At 41.6% G+C, this 21,760-nt stretch overlaps 1 protein-coding gene across 3 annotated transcripts in view; it reads left to right on the forward strand.

The window, feature by feature from the left end:
- Nucleotides 1-21,760, forward strand: part of LOC110505224 (G protein-coupled receptor 137Ba) — a 60,791-nt gene that overhangs the window by 19,488 nt on the left and 19,543 nt on the right. For all 3 annotated transcript variants that reach the window (XM_021584313.2, XM_021584314.2, XM_021584312.2), the window contains exons 2-3: nucleotides 7,412-7,461; nucleotides 9,220-9,460. In XM_021584313.2, coding sequence (XP_021439988.2) covers nucleotides 7,412-7,461; nucleotides 9,220-9,460 — 291 coding nt within the window. The remainder of the gene's footprint in view (nucleotides 1-7,411; nucleotides 7,462-9,219; nucleotides 9,461-21,760) is intronic.

Here is a 21,760-nt window from a genome sequence, read left to right on the forward strand (position 1 = left end):
AGGGTAGGCTGTAGTCTTCACAAAGCATGGAAAATGAGTCAACCTAGATATCCTGCAATATCCTGGCAGATTGAATGGCTCAGTTGAACAAAGACAACCATATCTAATCTCTGCTAGCGTCATCATGCAGTCAGCGAAACACAAAGACCACAATAATTACAACAAAACACGACTCCATTAATTTATATTTCAGACAGCAGGCTCATTCAACTGTTGACATCATACAAATAAAAATGGTATAGTGCATAATCATAAAGTCTGGAAAAAATACCCCAAATAGTGTATGGTGGGGAATTTTCCCTTTTAAGAATAACTTAAGAGAAAAAGATATGAGGAGAGAGGGGCATCCAAAACGTTTGTATGCTTGTGGTGAGTTCTCAAGTGCTTTGCTTGACACCTAACAGTGAAAATGTCTGTAATGGACATTGCTTAAGCTTCATTACATTCACTGCTGACATTCAGATCTAGTAAACAACAAACACACACACCCTCCTCCCCCTGCCTCTCTCTCTCAACTTTTGACTTCAACTGTATATTGTCTGTCTCGCTCTCTCTCTCTCAATCACGCACACACACACAGTGTTGTGTGTTTCACTGACCTGCTTATGGGAGTCATGTGTTTACATTTTGTGTGCACAAACACACTCCTGTCTGTCACTCCCAAGATATATATATATATACACACACACAGGCTGCAGCTTGTTTATTTTCTCTCTTCAAATCTAGGTAACAGGTTAATGCTTTTGGCCACGCTCTCTATTCTCTCGGTACTAGCACAAAAGCAGTGTGTGAGAGACTCTCTCCATGCTCATGGATCAATGACCTGTCTGATTTTACATGGGAGAGTCAAGTTCAGAATTGAGATGTAAGAGAAATGTCCTGTTTCCATAGGGGTGTTTAGGCTACAGGATAGTGGGGGTAGGTTGAGTAGTCCGCTTTGAGTTCTCAGTGTGTCCTGTACAGGGGATAGATAGCTGGAGGCAGGGGCAGCATGGAACACATATACATGTACACACACAAATGCACAAACTGGTACACATCTTCAGATTGTTTTTCAATATATTATTACACTCGCACGCACACACACACGCTCACACACCCACCCTCCAGCCAAACAAGAGCTCAATTTCACTGTTTATTGTGGTCTGTCTTCCTCCACATTAATACTTCATTTCCCAGGAGAGGGCCTGTTTGTTTCACTGCTGTCAGATTGGATCCAGTCAGAGTGATATCAACAGCTAGACCTAGATAACTGGGCTCTCTACTGAACTGTTGTTGTTCGGCTACTGCTTAGTTGCAGGCATAGAATTAGGAATTAGAATTCTTGAATAGGATCTCTATGGTTGCAGCATGACACACACACACACACACACACACACACACACACAGTATCTTCCACTATCTCTTTTTAGACTGTCAGTCCCCATAGTCTAGCGTCCAGGGAAGTTCATAAACATGTCAACCTTGATCCAGTGAGGTGGGCAGTCCACTGGTCCTCTAGCACTAGAACACATTCCTGAATCCTGACATCTCTCTAACGTCTCTCTCCCTGACCTCTGTTTAATATAGTTTTTTCTCTGTTTATCTGAGTTAGCCCAGTTGAGATAAAACATATTTTTCAAGAGTGAGCTTGTCATGGGATTGCTAGTCCTGACCGCAATGCCCACCCAGTCCTTTTATGACCCCATTTAAGTTATATTTCTCACTACCATTCTAGTAGCTTAGCGATGATCTATTTGCAGCATGTTTCAGTTCTGATTGTAAAAAAGCCGACCACCTATGCTAGAAATCAGGTTACTGCTGAATGTATTGACACCTCAATGAATGTAGTGTTAGACAGACAATGTCTACTGCAACAAACCAATACCCAGTTGTGTAGATGAGTAGTCCTAGCCTAGGAGTCTTAGAATTTAGTATCAGTCTGGCTCTTCCCTGAAATACAAACACATTATTGCTCTGTTTTTGCAATTGTTTCACTCTCAAAATTGAATAATTAACCATTTTCAGTTAGGATTCCGAGCTAGCTGGCATCCAGGCTTATATAAACATGAGAAAAGCAATAATTATTAATCCTCCTGTCTCAGCTCTGTCGCCTGGCCTGCCTCCTCTACTTTAGCCCTCTCTCTGTCTGGCACAGTCCAGTCTTAGTCTGCAATCAGATTAGCAACTAGGCTTTCTGCATGGTTGGCTCTGGCTGGCTGGAGAGGCTGGGAAACCAAGAGATTTTCTGACATTCATTCCACTACACGGGTGTTAATCCTTCCCCCAACCCCCTCAACACATTGACACTAACTGACATACACACACTAAGAGGAACGTTCAGATGCACGCATAGACACACAAACTGGTACATATTCTCTGAACCGTTCAACATTGCAGAAACACACACACACACACACACACACACTGCATGCTCATTAAACTCTGAACCTGGTCGTTTCCAAAGTATGTCTATCAGACCACATTTAGACTCAGTCGCATAAACATCTAACTATGCCCTCCAGTAAACAACTGTCAGCATCAGGTGATGTTTAGATTTCAGTGCCGGGTAAATCCATTTGAATTCAATCACTTTCTGTCAGCACCCCTTTTGATTTGAACGAAACATTCCCTACATATTTGCCCATTGTAGAGGTTATTTTTGGACCTGAATGCAAAAACAAAGTTGAACACGTTTGCATACCCCTGCATATCATGCGACATCCATGTCTTCATCACAGGAAAATATATAAACAGTTTAGTTTGATATCAAACTACTTCATAATTTCTTGAAAAAGTGACCAAAACATCAGCCAGGAAGCATAGGAACTGAGAAGTGGTCTGTGGTCACCACCTGCAGAACCACTCCTTTATTGGGGGTGTCTTGCTAATTGCCTATAATTTCCACCTGTTGTCTATCCATTTGCACAACAGCATGTGAAATTTATTGTCAATCAGTGTTGCTTCCTAAGTGGACAGTTTGATTTCACAGAAGTGTGATTGACTTGGAGTTACATTGTGTTGTTTAAGTGTTCCCTTTATTTTTTTGAGCAGTGTATAAATGTGTGTCCAACCCACATTTTAAGAGTCAATTTGTAGATTCTAATTCAAATCATTGTCCCTTGCATGGAGATTACTATCAAGAGAAACACAAACGAAAACACAATGACAAGAGCTGAGTGCTTGTGAAGCTGTCAACAAGTAGTGCGGGGAATAGCAATCAGATGCAAATGGAGTGTTGTTAAGGGAGAGCCTGCATGTGCCTTTTGTTTGTTTTACACTTCCAGTGTGGTGGATACAGAAGCTCACACAGAGCAGGTGGTGTGTGTATATATTTGTGTGGTGTGTTTGTGTGAATATTGAAGCCCTGTGTGTGTGGCCTGCCATGATTCTAGATGAGAGATGGCTGTTGATTCACTCAAGGGACCAGCACAAGGGACCAAGGCTTTCACTCAGCTGTCCACAGCCTCAATGACAAGGACGACCCATGGCACATGTTATCTATCAATCAATCAAATGTATTTATAAAGCCCTTTTTACATCAGCCGAAATGCTATACAGAAACCCAGCCTAAAAATCCAAACAGCAAGCAATGCAGATGTAGAAGCAAGTGTGGTAGAGCGAGTCGAAAACAGCAGGTCCGGGACAAGGTAGCACGTCCGGTGAACAGGTCAGGGTTCCATAGCCACAGGCAGAACAGTAGAAACTGGAGCAGCAGCACAACCAGGTGGACTGGGGACAGCAAGGAGTCATCGGGCCAGGTAGTCCGGAGGCATGGTCCTAGGGCTCAGGTCCTCTGAGAGAAGAGGGAAAGAGAGAGCATACTTATATTCACATAGGACACCGGATAAGACAGGAGAAAAACTCCAGATATGACAGACTGATCCTAGCCCCCGACACACAAACTGTTGCAGCATAAATACTGGAGGCTGAGACAGGAGGGGTCGGGAGACACTGTGGCCCCGTCCGACGATACCCCCGGACAGGTCCAACCAGGCAGGATATAACCCCACCCGTTTTGCCAATTCAAAGCCCCCACATCATTACTAACCATCTCAGACACGTATAGTTGTCGGAAGTTTACATACACCTTAGCCAAATACATTTAAACTCAGTTTTTCACAATTCCTGACATTTGACAAATTGCAAAAATCGCTGAAGTTGGAGACTTATCTCCCTCACCAACTTCAAACATCTGCTATCTGAGCAGCTAACCGATCGCTGCAGCTGTACATAGTCTATCGGTAAATAGCCCACCCAATTTTACCTACCTCATCCCCATACTGTTTATATTTATTTACTTTTCTGCTCTTTTGCACACCAATATCTCTACCTGTACATGACCATCTGATCATTTATTACTCCAGTGTTAATCTGCAAAATTGTAATTATTAGCCTAACTCATGCCTTTTGCACACAATGTATATAGACTCTCTTTTTTTCTACTGTGTTATTGACTTGTTAATTGTTTACTCCATGTGTAACTCTGTGTTGTCTGTTCACACTGCTATGCTTTATCTTGGCCAGGTCGCAGTTGCAAATGAGAACTTGTTCTCAACTAGCCTACCTGGTTAAATAAAGGTTAAATAAAATTTAAAATAAAAAAAACATTTAATCCTAGTAAAAAATTCCCTGTCCTTAGGTCTGTTAGGATCACCACTTCATTTTAAGAATGTGAAATGTCAGAATAATAGTAGAGAGAGTGATTTATTTCAGCTTTTATTTATTTCATTACATTCCCAGTGGGTCAGAAGTTTACATACACTCAATTAGTATTTGGTAGCATTGCCTTCAAATTGTTTAACTTGGGTCAAATGTTTCAGGTAGCCTTCCACAAGCTTCTCATAATAAGTTTGGTGAATTTTGGCCTATTCCTCCTGACTGAGCTGGTGTAACTGAGTCAGGTTTGTAAGGCCTCCATGCTCACACACGCTTTTTCAGTTCTGCCCACTCATTTTCTATAGGATTGAGGTCAGGGCTTTGTGATGGCCACTCCAATACGTTGACTTTGTTGTCCTTAAGCCATTTTTCCACAACATTGTCCATTTGGAAGACCCATTTGCAACCAAGCTTTAACTTCCTGACTGATGTCTTGAGATGTTGCTTCAATATATCCACATAATTTTCCTACCTCATGATGCCATCTATTTTGTGAAGTGCACCAGTCTCTCTTGCAGCAAAGCAGCCCCACAACATGATGCTGCCACCCCTGTGCTTCACGGTTGGGATGGTAATCAAATGGCTACCCGGATTATTTGCATTGTGTGCCTCCCCTCTCTGTTCATCATATATGCATAGTCACTTTAACCATATCTACATGTACATACTACCTCAATCAGCCTGACTAACCGGTGTCTGTATGTAGCCTCGCTACTGTATATAGTCTTTTTACTGTTGTTTTATTTTTTTACCTACCTATTGTTCACCTTATACCTTTTTTGCACTATTGGTTAGAGCCTGTAAGTAAGCATTTCACCTGTTGTATTCGGCGCACATGACAAATAAACTTTTATTTGATTTGGTCATTATGGCCAAACAGTTGTATTTTTGTTTCATCAGACCAGACCAAAAAGTGCTATCTTTTGATTTGCCCATGATGTCAAGCAAAGAGGCACTGAGTTTGAAGGTAGGCCTTGAAATACATCCACAGGTAGACCTCCAATTGACTCAAATGATGTCAATTAGTCTATCAGAAGCTTCTAAAGCCATGGTTTCATTTTCAGAAATTTTCCAAGCTGTTTAAAGGCACAGTCAATTTAGTGTATGTAAACTTCTGACCCACTGGAATTGTGATGCAGTGAATTATTAGTGAAATAATCTGTCTGTAAACAATTGTTGGAAAAATTACTTGTCATGCAAGTCTCTCTCTCTCTCTGCGTCTCTCTCTCTGCGTCTCTCTCTCTCTGCGTCTCTCTCTCTCTGCGTCTCTCTCTGCGTGTCTCTCTCTCTCTTTGCGTCTCTCTCTCTCTGCGTCTCTCTCTCTGCGTCTCTCTCTCTCTCTGCGTCTCTCTCTCTCTCTGCGTCTCTCTCTCTCTCTGCGTGTCTCTCTCTCTGCGTGTCTCTCTCTCTTTGCATGTCTCTCTCTCTCTGCGTGTCTCTCTCTCTCTGCGTGTCTCTCTCTCGCTCTCTCTGCGTCTCTCTCTGTCTCTCTCTCTCTGCGTCTCTCTCTGTCTCTCTCTCTCTGCGTCTCTCTCTGTCTCTATTAGAGTTACTGATGACAACTTATCCTCATGGTGTGGAAACTGCTGTGTATAATGATGTGTGTAGGCCCTATGATGGCTCTGTCTGTGCTCCCACTCCTTTTGCTCAGGGACTGCTTCATCAATAAGGATTAGAAAGAAGGGAAGGGACACAGCGGTTCAGGGGTGGGGGAAGAGGAGAGTCTGTATCCCCCGCTGATCCCCCACTCTTCATCTGGCTTCCAGCCAGCCCCAAAGATTTAGCCCAGATTTGAGGTCTATCTGGGCACAACCTTGCTTATAGACGCTGACTGGTCATTTTTCATCAAGCCTCTGTGGCAGACTGCCAAGGCTTTGTCAGCAGAGACCTTAACCCCATCGGTGCCAGCGTCCCCCGACATCCAGACAGTTGGTCCGCAGATGTTGCCGAACAGTTGGTCTTCTTTGTCCACAGAATTAGACCCTTTTCACACTATTGTGCCATCCCAAACTGAATTGGTTCGGATATTTTCTTTTCACATTGTCAGCAACCAGCAACCACGATCAATGCGTAATCAGGCCGGCTCAGTACAGCTTGGTTGGACTCAGCTCTGTTCGACTCAGTAGTGTGAAAAGTCCTTTGAAGACCTGATACAGATTGCATGTATACACCGCTTAATATTTTACCCCCTTTCGTACACAACCAAAGTGTGCACCCCACTTAGGGGACAACGACTGCCCCTTCTCATTGAAGCCACGAAGTTCAAGGCCGACCGCAGTACTGCAGGGTTTGTTTGCAGAAAACAGGATCCCTCAAATTTGGAAGACAGTCATGGTACCAATACTTACTTATATTACACCAGTTGTATGTCCTTGAACATATTTAAAAATTGCACACAGAAAAAGTTATTGGGGGTAATTTAGTTGCTAATGGCAGCCTGCAGTACCCATTTGGCCTTCACCTTGAGACACTCAATGAACGGGGGCAGCACTGAGCTAGCTCAAACTGAGCATGTTATGTCTACATAAATCTCCCAGGCCATCTTAAGAAACTTCCTGGCCTTCAAATGCACTATTGAGTTTTCACATAGGAACAAATGGTGTCACGTGATCGATGGCTTTGTCCATTCATATATACAGAGTCATTGAGCCCACCAGCCCGGAATCCATCTTTGTGATTCACATTGGTAGCCATTTTGAGTCAGACTGCTTCCACCACATATCGGCCAGTCAATAACAATGTGTCCCTCCCCCCTCCCATTCTGTCTCCCCAGATAATGTTTAAAGCCAATGCGAAATATTCTCCGGAGCTTAACAAATACAGGTAAGTATCTGGGTTAGTCTAACTGTGTTTTTGATGGGTGGGGTGGGTCGAGGGACAAAGAAGGGGAGAGGATGTAGGGCAGGAGGGCATCAAATCTCCAATAACCCAAATCAAAGCTGGTGTAATAGAAGGGATGTTTTTTGGTGAAAAAGAAATTAGAGTTGAAATGCAATGGTTGTTTGAAGCGACACACAACAGTTAAGTCTTATGTGGGACCTTGTCAAACCCCCTCGAAACTTCCCAAAATCTGTTACTAAAATTGAAAAAAGGTAGATGCATTGCAGTTGCTACCGTTTCTGCCAATTGCAAATCACTCTATGGGACTAACATAACATTCTAATACATTCTTACTAGAATGGGATCTTTCTAACCTTTGGTGCCAACATGGCTCTCGTTCAGATACTCCAAGCCCTAGATACAAAACCAAGTTGGCCAAGCTCTGTGTGTACAGTATCTGTGACTCTGGCTTCTACTGTATGACTGAAGGGTATTATTGTAGATACATTGTAACAGAGTGCACGATAACCTTGATGAAATCTAATTATGCCCCCTGAGCTTCGTCTAAGCTGTCTCCACCCTGGGCTTTTTGATGTGGACGGGGAAGGTGGGGTCCAAATTTCTGGACTAATAAGCACTTTGATCAGCTGATTTAATGTCTGATGCGGAGTGAAAAGCTGTGAGCTCAAATCCCCAAATCCACCACACAAACTCCTCCCCCCCTTTCCATCCCGGTACTCTGCAATCCCCCGCCTCACTCACTCACTCACTCGACGGCACACACACCCACACTAATACACACACTAATACACAAATACACTCACACATCCTGCAAGGGGGGAGGGTCTAAAGGAAGAGTGGAGAAGAGTTAGGGGATAAAGAGAGAGGGGGAACTGTGAAGATTGAGTGAGCCAATGCAGTAGGATGGGTTTGGGGTGTTTCAAGCTTATGGTCAATTTATTGTTGTGTAGAATTATTGTAATGTTGTGTGTAAAGGGCTCTAAATAAAAAACAGTAATTGATAGCGCTGGTGCTCCCAAAATCGATTGAAATACAAGCCTGTATTAATTGTAGCTACTTCTAAAGCACATGCTGTACCCTAGAAACTCATATGTGTAACCCTGTCAATACATTAGCTTATTATAAAAAGCTAAAATGTTGGTACAAATAAATACCTGTCATTGAAATTAAAAAGTAATTTGTGGAATATTAGGTTTCTACATTATCTAAAAGCACTATTTTTATATTGAGGTGTGTTGCATTGAAAAATGTACACTGTCTATAAGAGCGCCATGTTTGATGACGACATGCAAGACTGAAGAAGGCAGTTAACCCACCGTTCCTAGGCCATTGTTGAAAATAAGAATTTGTTCTTAACTGACTTACCTCGTTAAATAAAGGTAAAATAAATAAGTAAATAATAGAGTAAAAAATACATCTCTCCTGAAGTTATCCCTTCCTTGATTTCTGTCCCTCCAAGTGTTTGGATATACTGATGTTGTTAGCAAGCTAGCTAATCAGGAAAACAAACATGACTAAACAAGTTGTAAAACAAATGCGCCTTGCATGTAGTTTTATGACCCACGACAGGATGAAAAAAAAAAAAAGAGATTTCCCCGGTAATATGGGTCAGATATTTTGAACTCTTTGGTGTGACACTAACGAATCTATGATCAGGAAACAATGCTACAGGGAAGTCTTACCAGTACAACAATTAAATATTTTGTCGTACCACCTATAATTGTGTGTTTTTTTGCACAGGGTGCCCATTCGCCTGGCGTTCACCTTTTCCAGCCTTTTCTTCCTTGTGGTGAACCTAACATGCGCCATGCTGGTGCAGGGTGGCATTGGGGGCGACGTGGGCGAGGCAGAGGTGAGGCAGGTGGTGCTGGCCCGGGTGCTGGTCAATGACAGTCTCTTCGTACTCTGCGCCGTCTCGCTGGCCGTGTGCATTTTCAAGATCGCCAAGATGTCCTCTGCCAACGTCTACCTCGAGTCCAAGGTACTGGACCGTCCTCAATCAGTCATTTAGTCCCATCAACAAATTAACTAATACATCATTTAATCAGTCAACCAATCAGCCACTTAACCAATCAACCAACTAACAAATCAGTCACTTAACCAATCAATTAATTATTAAACGTTTAATCTTTATCAAATTGGGTTTGCAAGCAGGGATTAAATACTAGCAACTGTAAAAGTTGTTGATTTTGTAGCTAGGTAGATAGACAATAAGTATCTGATTGGTATTGAACCGTGTCCTGTTTGTTCATGCCGTTACCCCATACATGCATACAGTGCTTTCAGAAAGTATTAATACCCCTGGATTTATTCCGCATTGTATTGTGTTACAGCCTCAATTCAAAATGGATTAAACATATATTTTTGTCACCCTTCTTCACACAATACCCCATTATGACGAAGTGAAAACATGTTTTTAGACATTTTTTCACATTTTTGGAAAATTAAATGCATAAATATCACATTTACAAAGGTATTTCTAAGTTAGTACTTTGCAGAAGCACCTTTGGTGGTGATTACAGCTGTAAGTCCTTTTGGGCAAGTCTTTAAGAGCTTTGCACACCTAGAGTGTACAATATTTGGCCAATATTGTTTTAAAAATTATTCAAGCCCTGTCAAGTTGCTTCTTGATCATTGCTAGTCAGCCAATTTCAAGACTTGCCATAGATTTTCAAGCTGATTTCATTCAAAACTGTAACTAGGCCACTCAGGAACATTCAATGTCATCTTAGTAAGCAACTCCAGTGTATATTTGGCCTTATGTTTTAGGTTATTGTCCTGTTGAAATGTGAATTTGTCTCCAGTGTATGTTGGAAAGCAGACTGAATCAGGTTTTCCTCTATGATTTTGCCTGTGCGTATTCCATTTATTTAAGAAAAATTGTTTAACCTCTTTATCCTACCCCCTCCTTTTTCGAACATTCTGTTAAAAATCGCGCAACTTTTCAGCGTCCTGCTACTCATGCCAGGAATATAGTATATGCATATGATTAGTATGTGTGGAGAGAAAACACTCTGACGTTTCTAAAACTGGTTAAATCACGGCTGTGACTATAACAGAGCGTGTGTTTCATCGAAAAGCGCAAGAAAAACTGCTCACTGAAATCTGAAAAAAGTATCCATGCGCCCCTTTCATGGATTATTTAAAGGAAACCAAATTTAATATGGAGACGGATGCCAAAAACGTTATTTTCATTGACAAAAATCCATTGAGACATTACGAATAGATCATTGATTCCATCCAGCCTACCTCAATCGATTTTGGAAGATTGAAAAATGGACACTGTTTTCTTTTGTAGCTGCTATTGAATACAGATCGCCCAGTGATCAATTTGATCGCTTATTAACGTTTACAAATACCTAAAGTTGGGTTATAAAAGTAGGTTGAAGTTTTTTGTCAAAGAATATAGGCAACTTATATCATTTTTAAACATGACGTTGTGTGTTGGAAGAGAGCTTTTTTCGTGATGCAGACAGGCCATACAAATGGATATTTTGGGCATTCATGGACGGATTTAATCGGGAAAAAGACCAATTTGTGATGTTTATGGGACATATAGGAGTGCCAACAAAGAATATCATCAAAGGTAATGAATGTTTTATATTTTATTTCTGCGTTTTGGGTAGCGCCGGCTACCGCAAAATCTGTTGTTTACGTGTCGTGCTGGTATTTTGGGGGGTGCATGCTATCAGATAATAGCTTCTCATGCTTTCGCCGAAAAGCATTTCAAAAATCTGACTTGTTGGCTAGATTCACAACGAGTGTAGCTTTAATTCAATACCCTACATGTCTATTTTAATGAACGTTTGAGTTTTAACGAGTACATTTAGCATTTAGCGTAGCGCATTTGCATTTCCAGGTGCCTACTTGAGACGCAGATGTCTCAAGTAGGACCAAGAAGTATCCCTAGTCTTAGCCGATGACAAGCAAACCCATAACATGATGCAGCCACCACCATACTTGAAGAGTGGTACTCAGTGATGTGTTTGCCAATTTATTCTCTCTGGCAACTGAGTTAATAAGGATGCCTGTATCTTTGTAGTGGCTGGGTGCAGCCAAAGCCTAATTAATAACTTTGCCATGCCCAAAGGGATATTCAGGATCTGTGTTTTACACATCTACCAGTCGTGCCCTTCTTTGCGAGGCTTTGAAAAACCTCCCTGGTCTTTGTGCTTGAATCTGTGCTTGAAATTCACTACTCGATTGCGGGACCTTACAGATAATTGTGTGTGGGGTACAGAGATGGGGTAGTTATTAAAAAATCATGTTAACCACTATTATTGAACACGGAATGAGTCATGCAACTTATGCGATTTGTTAAGCAAATATTTACTTCTGAACTTATTTAGGCTTGCTATAACAAAGGGGTTGAATACTTATTGACTTAAGACATTTCAGCTTAAATGTTTCTATGAATTTGTAAAAATTTTGAAAAACATAATTACACTTTGATGTTATGGGGTGTGTAGGCCAGTGACACAAAATCTATTTTTATTTTTTTAAATTCAGGCTATAACACAACAAAATATGGGAAAAAGTCCAGGGGTGTGAATACTCTCTGAAGGCAGCGGGGTCTGAAATTATTGACACCATTGATAAAGATGAGCAAAAATGACTGTAAAATAAATAATTCAAATAATGAGCTATATTATATGCAAAACAAATGGGGTTATACTAATACAATTGCTCAATTGCTTCACAAGTAATATAAAACAAACATTTAAAAAAGATAGTGGTCAACATTTTTGAAACCCTGAGCTTTTTTCGAAAATGTTTTAAGAGTTGGAGAACACATTGGTAGGGATCTTAGACCATTCCTCCATACCTAATCCTTTCAGATCCTCGAAATCATTTGTCTGTGCTTATAGATTGCCCTATTCAAATCAAACCTCAGGAATGATACTTTTTAGTTTGAAATTATTCTGTGTGATTCAGTTTGATTAAAGAATGAATTGATGCTCTAACATTTGTTGCATAAACACAATTTTCCATTCTAAATGAAAAACTGCTGCTGATGGAGCTCAAGCTGCGCCTCTGAGCTGGATCTGTCTGAGCGTGTGTGGGTGGGTAACTCACCACTATCAGATTAGAGGGGGGATAATGTAGCCTATGTTTTTTTTTGTTTCCTGACTTTGATTCTGTGTTTTAGCTAGTAATGTATCAATACTTGCCGTTTACAAATTAGCTATGACGTAGCCTATGTGTGTATAGCACAACTTTGGATTTCACCGCCATCTCAAAATCAAATGGTGTTGAAGTTTTTACGTAATGATATTTTCCTCTCACTTTGGCCATGCAGTGTTTGATTTGATTTGGATCTCTTTTAGTCCCCATTTGGACTAATCTTCCAAGAGTCCTAGTCCTAGCAGTGTGCCTCGCAAAAGTGATTGCTGTCTTCATTATAAAATTATCAACTTTACCCTGTATATCTAAAAATGACCATATATACAGTGCATTCAGAAAGTATTCAGACCCCTTCACTTTTTCTACATTTGTTACGTTACAGCCTTATTCTAAAATGTATTTAGTAAAAAGCACATGACAGCCTGCTTGGAGTTTGCCAAAAGGCACCTAAAGAACTCTGACTATGAGAAACAAGATTCTTTGGTCTGATGAAACCTAGATGGAACTCTTTGGCCTGTATGCCAAGCGTCACATCTGGAGGAAACCTGGCACTGTCCCTATGGTGAAGCAGGGTGTTGGCAGGATCATGCTGTGGGGATTTTTTTCAGTGGCAGGGACTGAGAGACTAGTCCCTGTTAGGTGACCTAAACTGGGATATGCGTAACACCCCGGCCATCCTACAATCTAAGCTAGATGCCCTCAATCTCACACAAACTATCAAGGAACCAGGTACAACCCTAAATCCGTGAACGCGAGCACCCTCATAGAAATCATCCTGACCAACATACCCTCTAAATACACCTCTGCTGTCTTCAACCAGGATCTCAGTGGTCACTGCCTCATTGCCTGCGTCCGTAATGGGTCCGCGGTCAAACGACCACCCCTCATCACTGTCAAACGTTCCCTAAAACACTTAGGCGAGCAGGCCTTTCTAATCAACCTGGCCCGGCTAGGAAGGATATTGACCTCATTCCGTCAGTAGAGGATGCCTGGTTATTCTTTAAAAGTGGTTTCCTCACAGTCTTAAATAAGCATGCCCCATTCAAAAAATGTTGCACTAAGAACAGATATAGCCCTTGGTTCACTCCAGACTTGACTGCCCTTGACCAGCACAAAAACATCCTGTGGCGTACTACATTAGCATCGAATTTCCCCCGCGATATGCAACTTTTCAGTGAAGTTAGGAAACCAATATACAGGCAGTTAAGAAAGCAAAGTCTAGCTTTTTCAAACAGAAATTTGCATCCTGCATGGCCAGCCGTAGAAAAATGCTTATTGAAATTCTCAATTATCGTATATTTATCGGTGGTGACAGTGTTTCCTAGCCTCAGTGCAGTGGGCAGCTGGGAGGAGGTGCTCTTATTCTCCATGGACTTTACAGTGTCCCAGAACTTCTTGGCGTTTGTGCTACAGGATGCAAATGTCTGTTTGAAAAAGCTAGACTTTGCCTTGGACACTGTGTTAACTTACCTCCAGACGAGCTTCAATGCCATTCAACACTCATTCCTTAGCCTCCGACTGCTCTTAAATGCAAGTAAAACTAAATGCATGTTCTTCAACAGATCACTGCCGGCACCCGCCCACCCGTCTAGCATCACTACTCTGGACGGTTCTGACTTAGGTGTTTGTAGTTGTCCACATATTCTATGTGTCTGGTAAAAGAGACTGAAAACTTCCCTTCCAGACTCACATTAAGCATCTCCAATCCGAAATGAAATCTAGAATCGGCTTCCTATTTCACAACAAAGCCTCCTTCACTCATGCTGCCAAACATACCCTCGTAAAACTGACTATCCTTCCGATCCTTGACTTTGGCGATGTCATTTACAAAATATCCTCCAACACTTTACTCAGACTGCATCCAATTTGCTATCACAGTGCCATCTGTTTTGTCACCAAAGCCCCATATACTACCCACCACTGAGACCTGTATTTTCTCGTTGGCTGGTCCTCGCTACATATTCGTCGCCAAACCCACTGGCTCCAGGTCATCTATAAGTCTTTGCTAGGTAAAGCTCCGCCTTATCTCAGTTCACTGGTCACCATAGCAACACCCACCAGTAGCACGCTATCCAACAGGTGTATTTCACTGGTCATCCCCAAAGCCAACACCCCCTTGGGCCGCCTTTCCTTCCAGTTGTCTGCTGCCAATGACTGGAACGAATTGCAAAAATCACTGAAGTTGGAGACTCATATCTCCCTCACTAACTTTAAGCGTCACCTGTCAGAGCAGCTTACTGATTGCTGCAGCTGTACACAGCCATCTGTAAATAGCCCATCCAACCAACTACCTACCTCATTCTCATTTTTGTTTTTCCTATTCTTTTGCACACCAGTATTTCTGCTTGCACATCCTCATCTGCACATATCACTCTAGTGTAAATTGCTAAATTATAATATCTTCACCACTATTGGCCTATTTATTGCCTTACCTCCTTATTTCATTTGCACACACTGTATACAGATTTTTCTATTGTGTTATTGACTGTACGTTTGTTTATCCCATGTGTAACTGTGTTGTTTTTGTCGAACTGCATTGCTTTATCTTGGCCAGTTCGCAGTTATAAATGATAATTTGTTCTCAACTGGCCTACCTGGTTAAATAAAGGTGAATTAAAAAAATAAATAGCTAATCTAAGTTTATAATTTTAAAAGGCCAATTGATCATTAGAAAAACCCTTTTACAATTATGTTAGCACAGCTGAAAACTGTTGTTCCGATTAAAGATAAAACTGGCCTTCTTTAGACTAGTTGAGTATCTGGAGCATCAGCATTTGTGGGTTTGATTACAGGCTCAACATGGCCAGAAACAAACACCTTTCTTCTGAAACTCGTCAGTCTATTCTTGTTCTGAGAAATGAAGGGTATTTCATGTGAGAAATTGCCAAGAAACTGAAGATCTTGTACAACGCTGTGTACTACTCCCTTCACAGAACAGCGCAAACGGGCTCTAACCAGAATAGAAAGTGGAGTGGAAGGCCCCGGTGCACAACTGAGCAAGGGGGCAAGTACATTAGTGTCTAGTTTGAGAAACAGTCGCCTCACAAGTCCTCAACTGGCAGCGAAATAAACTCAGCAAAAAAAGAAACGTCCTCTCACTGTCAACTGTGTTTATTTTCAGCAAACTTAACATGTGTAAATACAGTGCCTTGCGAAAGTATTCGGCCCCCTTGAACTTTGCGACCTTTTGCCACATTTCAGGCTTCAAACATAAAGATATAAAACTGTATTTTTTTGTGAAGAATCAACAACAAGTGGGACACAATCATGAAGTGGAACGACATTTATTGGATAATTCAAACTTTTTTAACAAATCAAAATTGAAAAATTGGGCGTGCAAAATTATTCAGCCCCCTTAAGTTAATACTTTGTAGCGCCACCTTTTGCTGCGATTACAGCTGTAAGTCGCTTGGGGTATGTCTCTATCAGTTTTGCACATCGAGAGACTGACATTTTTTCCCATTCCTCCTTGCAAAACAGCTCGAGCTCAGTGAGGTTGGATGGAGAGTATTTGTGAACAGCAGTTTTCAGTTCTTTCCACAGATTCTCGATTGGATTCAGGTCTGGACTTTGACTTGGCCATTCTAACACCTGGATATGTTTATTTTTGAACCATTCCATTGTAGATTTTGCTTTATGTTTTGGATCATTGTCTTGTTGGAAGACAAATCTCCGTCCCAGTCTCAGGTCTTTTGCAGACTCCATCAGGTTTTCTTCCAGAATGGTCCTGTATTTGGCTCCATCCATCTTCCCATCAATTTTAACCATCTTCCCTGTCCCTGCTGAAGAAAAGCAGGCCCAAACCATGATGCTGCCACCACCATGTTTGACAGTGGGGATGGTGTGTTCAGCTGTGTTGCTTTTACGCCAAACATAACGTTTTGCATTGTTGCCAAAAAGTTCAATTTTGGTTTCATCTGACCAGAGCACCTTCTTCCACATGTTTGGTGTGTCTCCCAGGTGGCTTGTGGCAAACTTTAAACAACACTTTTTATGGATATCTTTAAGAAATGGCTTTCTTCTTGCCACTCTTCCATAAAGGCCAGATTTGTGCAATATACGACTGATTGTTGTCCTATGGACAGAGTCTCCCACCTCAGCTGTAGATCTCTGCAGTTCATCCAGAGTGATCATGGGCCTCTTGGCTGCATCTCTGATCAGTCTTCTCCTTGTATGAGCTGAAAGTTTAGAGGGACGGCCAGGTCTTGGTAGATTTGCAGTGGTCTGATACTCCTTCCATTTCAATAGTATCGCTTGCACAGTGCTCCTTGGGATGTTTAAAGCTTGGGAAATCTTTTTGTATCCAAATCCGTCTTTAAACTTCTTCACAACAGTATCTCGGACCTGCCTGGTGTGTTCCTTGTTCTTCATGATGCTCTCTGCGCTTTTAACGGACCTCTGAGACTATCACAGTGCAGGTGCATTTATACGGAGACTTGATTACACACAGGTGGATTGTATTTATCATCATTAGTCATTTAGGTCAACATTGGATCATTCAGAGATCCTCACTGAACTTCTGGAGAGAGTTTGCTGCACTGAAAGTAAAGGGGCTGAATAATTTTGCACGCCCAATTTTTCAGTTTTTGATTTGTTAAAAAAGTTTGAAATATCCAATAAATGTCGTTACACTTCATGATTGTGTCCCACTTGTTGTTGATTCTTCACAAAAAAATACAGTTTTATATCTATATGTTTGAAGCCTGAAATGTGGCAAAAGGTCGCAAAGTTCAAGGGGGCCGAATACTTTCTCAAGGCACTGTATTTGTATGAACACAACAAGAGACGAGAGAGAGACAACAAGAGTCATAAACTGAACAAGTTCCACAGACATGTGACTAACAGAAATTTTATATTTTGTCCCTGAACAAAAGGGGGGGGGGGGGGGGGGGGGGGTCCAAATAAAAAATAACAGTCAGTATCTGGTGTGACCACTCACTGCATTAAGTACTGCTGTTCATCTCCTCCTCATGGACTGCACCAGATTTGACAGTTCTTGCTGTGAGATGTTACCCCACTCTTCCACCAAGGCACCTGCAAGTTCCCAGACATTTCTGGGGGAGATGGCTCTAGCCCTCACCCTCCGATCCAACAGGTCCCAGATGTGCTCAATGGGATTGAGATACGACCTCTTCGCTGGCCATGGCAGAACACTGACATTCTTGTCTTGCAGGAAATCACACACTTTCAGGAAGTCACACACAGAACAAGCAGTATGGCTGGTGGCATTGTCATGCTGCAGTGTCATGTCAGGATGAGCCTGCTGGAAAGGTACCACACTCCTTGTAACACACAGCGTTGACATTGCCTGCAATGACAACAAGCTCAGTCCGATGATGCTGTGACACACTGCCCCAGACCATGACGGACCCTCCACCACCTTGACTCGTCAGTGAAGAGCACTTTTTGCCAGTCCTGTCTGGTCCAGCGACGGTGAGTTTGTGCCCATAGGCGACGTTGTTGCCGGTGATGTCTGGTGAGGACCTGCCTTTACAACAGGCCTACAAGCTCTCAGTCCAGCCTCTCTCAGCCTATTGCAGACAGTCTGAGCACTGATGGAGGGATTGTGCGTTCCTAATGTAGCTCGGGCAGTTGTTGTTGCCATCCTGTACCTGTCCCGCAGGTGTGCTGTTCAGATGTACCGATCCTGTGCAGGTGTTGTCACATGTCTGCCCCTGTGAGGACGATCAGCTGTCCGTCCTGTCTCCCTGTAGCGCTGTCTTAGGCGTCTCACAGTACGGACTGGCCACATCTGCAGTCCTCATGCCTCCTTGCAAGCATTCCTCAGACATGCAGATGAGCAGGGACCCCGTGCATCTTTCTTTTGGTATTTTTCAGAGTCAGTAGAAAGGTATCTTTAGTGTCCTAAGTTTTCATAACTGTGACCATAATTGCTTAGCGTCTTTAAGCTGTTAGTGTATTAACTACCGTTCCACATGTGCATGTTCATTAATTGTGAATGGTTCATTGAACAAGCATGGGAAACAGTGTTTAAACCTTTTACAATGAAGATCTGTAAAGTTATTTGGATTTTTACAAATTATTTTTGAAAGACAGGGTCCTGAATAAGTGATGTTTCTTTTTTTGCTGAGTTTAGTACCCGCAAAACACTAGTCTCAACGTCGACAGTGAAGAGGCGACTCTGGGATGCTGGCCTTTTAGTCAGAGTTGTAAAGAAAAGGCCATATTTCAGACTGGCCAATAAAAATAATAGATTAAGATGGGCGAAAGAACACAGACACTGGACAGAGGAAGATTGGAAAAAAGTGTTATGGACAGACGAATCTAAGTTTGAGGTGTTTGGATCACAAAGAACAACATTCGTGAGGCAGAAAAAATGAAAAGATGGTGGAGGCAATGTGATGTGATGGTGCTTTGGTGGTGGTAAAGTGGGAGATTTGTACAGGTTAAAAGTGATCTTGAAGAAGGATGGCTGTCACTCCATTTTGCAACGCCATGCCATAACCTGTGGGCAGTGCTTAATTGGAGCCAATTTCCTCCTACAACAGGACAATGACCCAAAGCACAGCTCCAAACTATGCAATAAGTATTTAGGGAAGAAGTAGTCAGCTGGTATTCTGTCTATAATGGCGTGGCCAGCACAGTCACCGGATCTCAACCCTGTTGAGCTGTTGTGGGATCAGCTTGACCGTATGGTATGTAAGAAGTGCCCATCAAGCCAATCCAACTTGTGGGAGGTGCTTCAGGAAGAATGGGGTGAAATTTCTTCAGATTTCCTAGACTTGATTGCCAAAGGTCTGCGAGGCTGTAATTGCTGCAAATGGAGGATTCTTTAACGAAAGCAAGTTTGAAGGACATTATTATTTAAATTAAAAATCATTATTTATAACCTTGTCAACATCTTGACACTTTCCTATTCATCTTTCAACTAATTTAATTTATGTTTTCATGGAAAACAAGGATATTTCTAAGTGACCTCAAACTTTTGAACGGTAGTGTATATACATTTTTTACACAAAGATTAAACATGAAGCTTTACATTTTTCCATTCACTATAATGGGGGATCCTATTTTCTGCTGACAATGCCTGCATTACCGCGATCAACCTTGAACCCTATCCATGCTTCAAGTAAAGGGGACAGTCATTCTCCCCAGAAACTATTCACACCCCTTGACTATTTCCACATTTTATTTGTGTTACAACCTGCTTTTAAAAGGGATTAGATTGAGATTGTGTCACTGGTCTACACACAATACCCCGTAATGTCAAAGAGCTATTGTGTTTTTAGAAATGTATTAAAAATGAAAAGCTGAAATGTCTTGAGTCGATAAGTATTCAACCCCTTTGTTATGGCAAGCCTAAATAAATTCAGGAGTAAACATTTGCTTAACAGGTCACATAATAAGTTGCATGGACTCACACTGTGTGCAATAATAGTGTTTAACATGATTTTTGAATGACTACCTCATCTCTGTACCCCACACATACAATTATCTGTAAGGTCTCTCAGTCAAGCAGTCCATTTCAAACCCAGATTCAATCCCAAAGCCCATGGAAGTTTTCCGATGCCTCACAAAGGGCACCTATTGGTAGAAGGGTAATTAAAAGCAGACATTGAATATCCCTTTGATCATGGTAAAGTTATTAATTACACTTTGGATAGTTTATCAATACACTGAGTCACTACAAAGATACAGGCGTTCTTCCTAACTCAGTTGCCGGAGAGGAAGGACACCCAGATTTCACCATGTGGCGAATGGTGACTTTAAAACAGTTACGGAGTTCAATGCAAGCGCTGTGTCAGATTTTAAAAATACTTTACGGCGAAAGCACACCTTGCGATTATGTTTGGTTAGCGCCAAGTCACAGAAAAACATACAGCCATTTTCCAAAGAAGGGGAGGTGTCACAAAAGTCAGAAATAGCATTATAAATATTCACTTACCTTTGATGATCTTCATCAGAATGCACTCCCAGGAATCCCAGTTCCACAATAAATGTTTGTTTTGTTCGATAAAGTCCATCATTTATGTCCAAATATCTCCTTTTTGTTCACTTGTTTAGTTCACAAATCCAAACTCACGAGGCGCGGGCAAGTCCAGGTAAAAGTTCAGACAAATTCCCCAAAATTATATTACAGTTCGTAGAAACATGTCAAACGATGTGTAGAATCAATCTTTATGATGTTGTTATCATAAATCTTCAATAATGTTTTGACCGGACAATTCCTTTGTCTTTAGAAAGGAAAATTAATATGAATGCAGCTCACGGGCTCGCGTGAGACTAAGCTCATGGCATGCTGCCAGACACCTGACTCAAACATCTGTAATTCTCTCCCCCTTCACAGTAGAATCCTGAGACAGGTTCTAAAGACTGTTGACATCTAGTGGAAGCCTTAGGAAGCGTAATATGACCCCATAGACACTGTATATTCGATAGGCAATGACTTGAAAAACTACAAACCTCAGATTTCCCACTTCCTGGTTGGATTTTTTCTCTTTCTGCCATATGAGTTCTGTTATACTCACAGACATCATTCAAACAGTTTTAGAAACTTCAGAGTGTTTTCTATCCAAATATACTAATGATATGCATATTATTTTGGGCCTGAGTAGCAGGCAGTTCACTCTGGGCACCTTATTATCCAGGCTACTCAATACTGCCCCCCAGTCCGAAAGGAGTTAATGGCTGTGATAGGAGAAAACTGAGGATGGATCAACAACATTGTAGTTACACCTCAATACTAACCTATATGACGGAGTGAAAAGAAGGAAGCCTGTACAGAATAAAAAATATTCCAAAATATGCATTCTGTTTGCATTAAGGCAATAAAGTAAAACTTCAAAAAATGTGGCAAAGAAATCAACTTTGTCTTTAATACAATGCATTATGTTTGGGGCAAACACAACACATCACTGAGTACCACTCTTCATATGTTCAAGCATGGTGGTGGCTGCATCATGTTATGGGTATGCTTGTCATCGGCAAGGACTAGGGAGTTGTTTTGATAAAAATAAACGGAATAGAGCTATGCAAAGGCAAAATCCTAGAGGAAAACTTAGTTCAGAATTGCTTTCCAACAGACCCTGGTAGACATTCACCGTTTAGCTAGATAATAACCTGAAACACAAAGCCGAATATACACTGGAGTTGCTTACCAAGACAACATGGATTGTTCCTGAGTGGCCTAGTTACA

This window comes from Oncorhynchus mykiss, chromosome 25, assembly GCF_013265735.2.
Source record: "Oncorhynchus mykiss isolate Arlee chromosome 25, USDA_OmykA_1.1, whole genome shotgun sequence".
Lineage (NCBI taxonomy): Eukaryota > Metazoa > Chordata > Actinopteri > Salmoniformes > Salmonidae > Oncorhynchus > Oncorhynchus mykiss.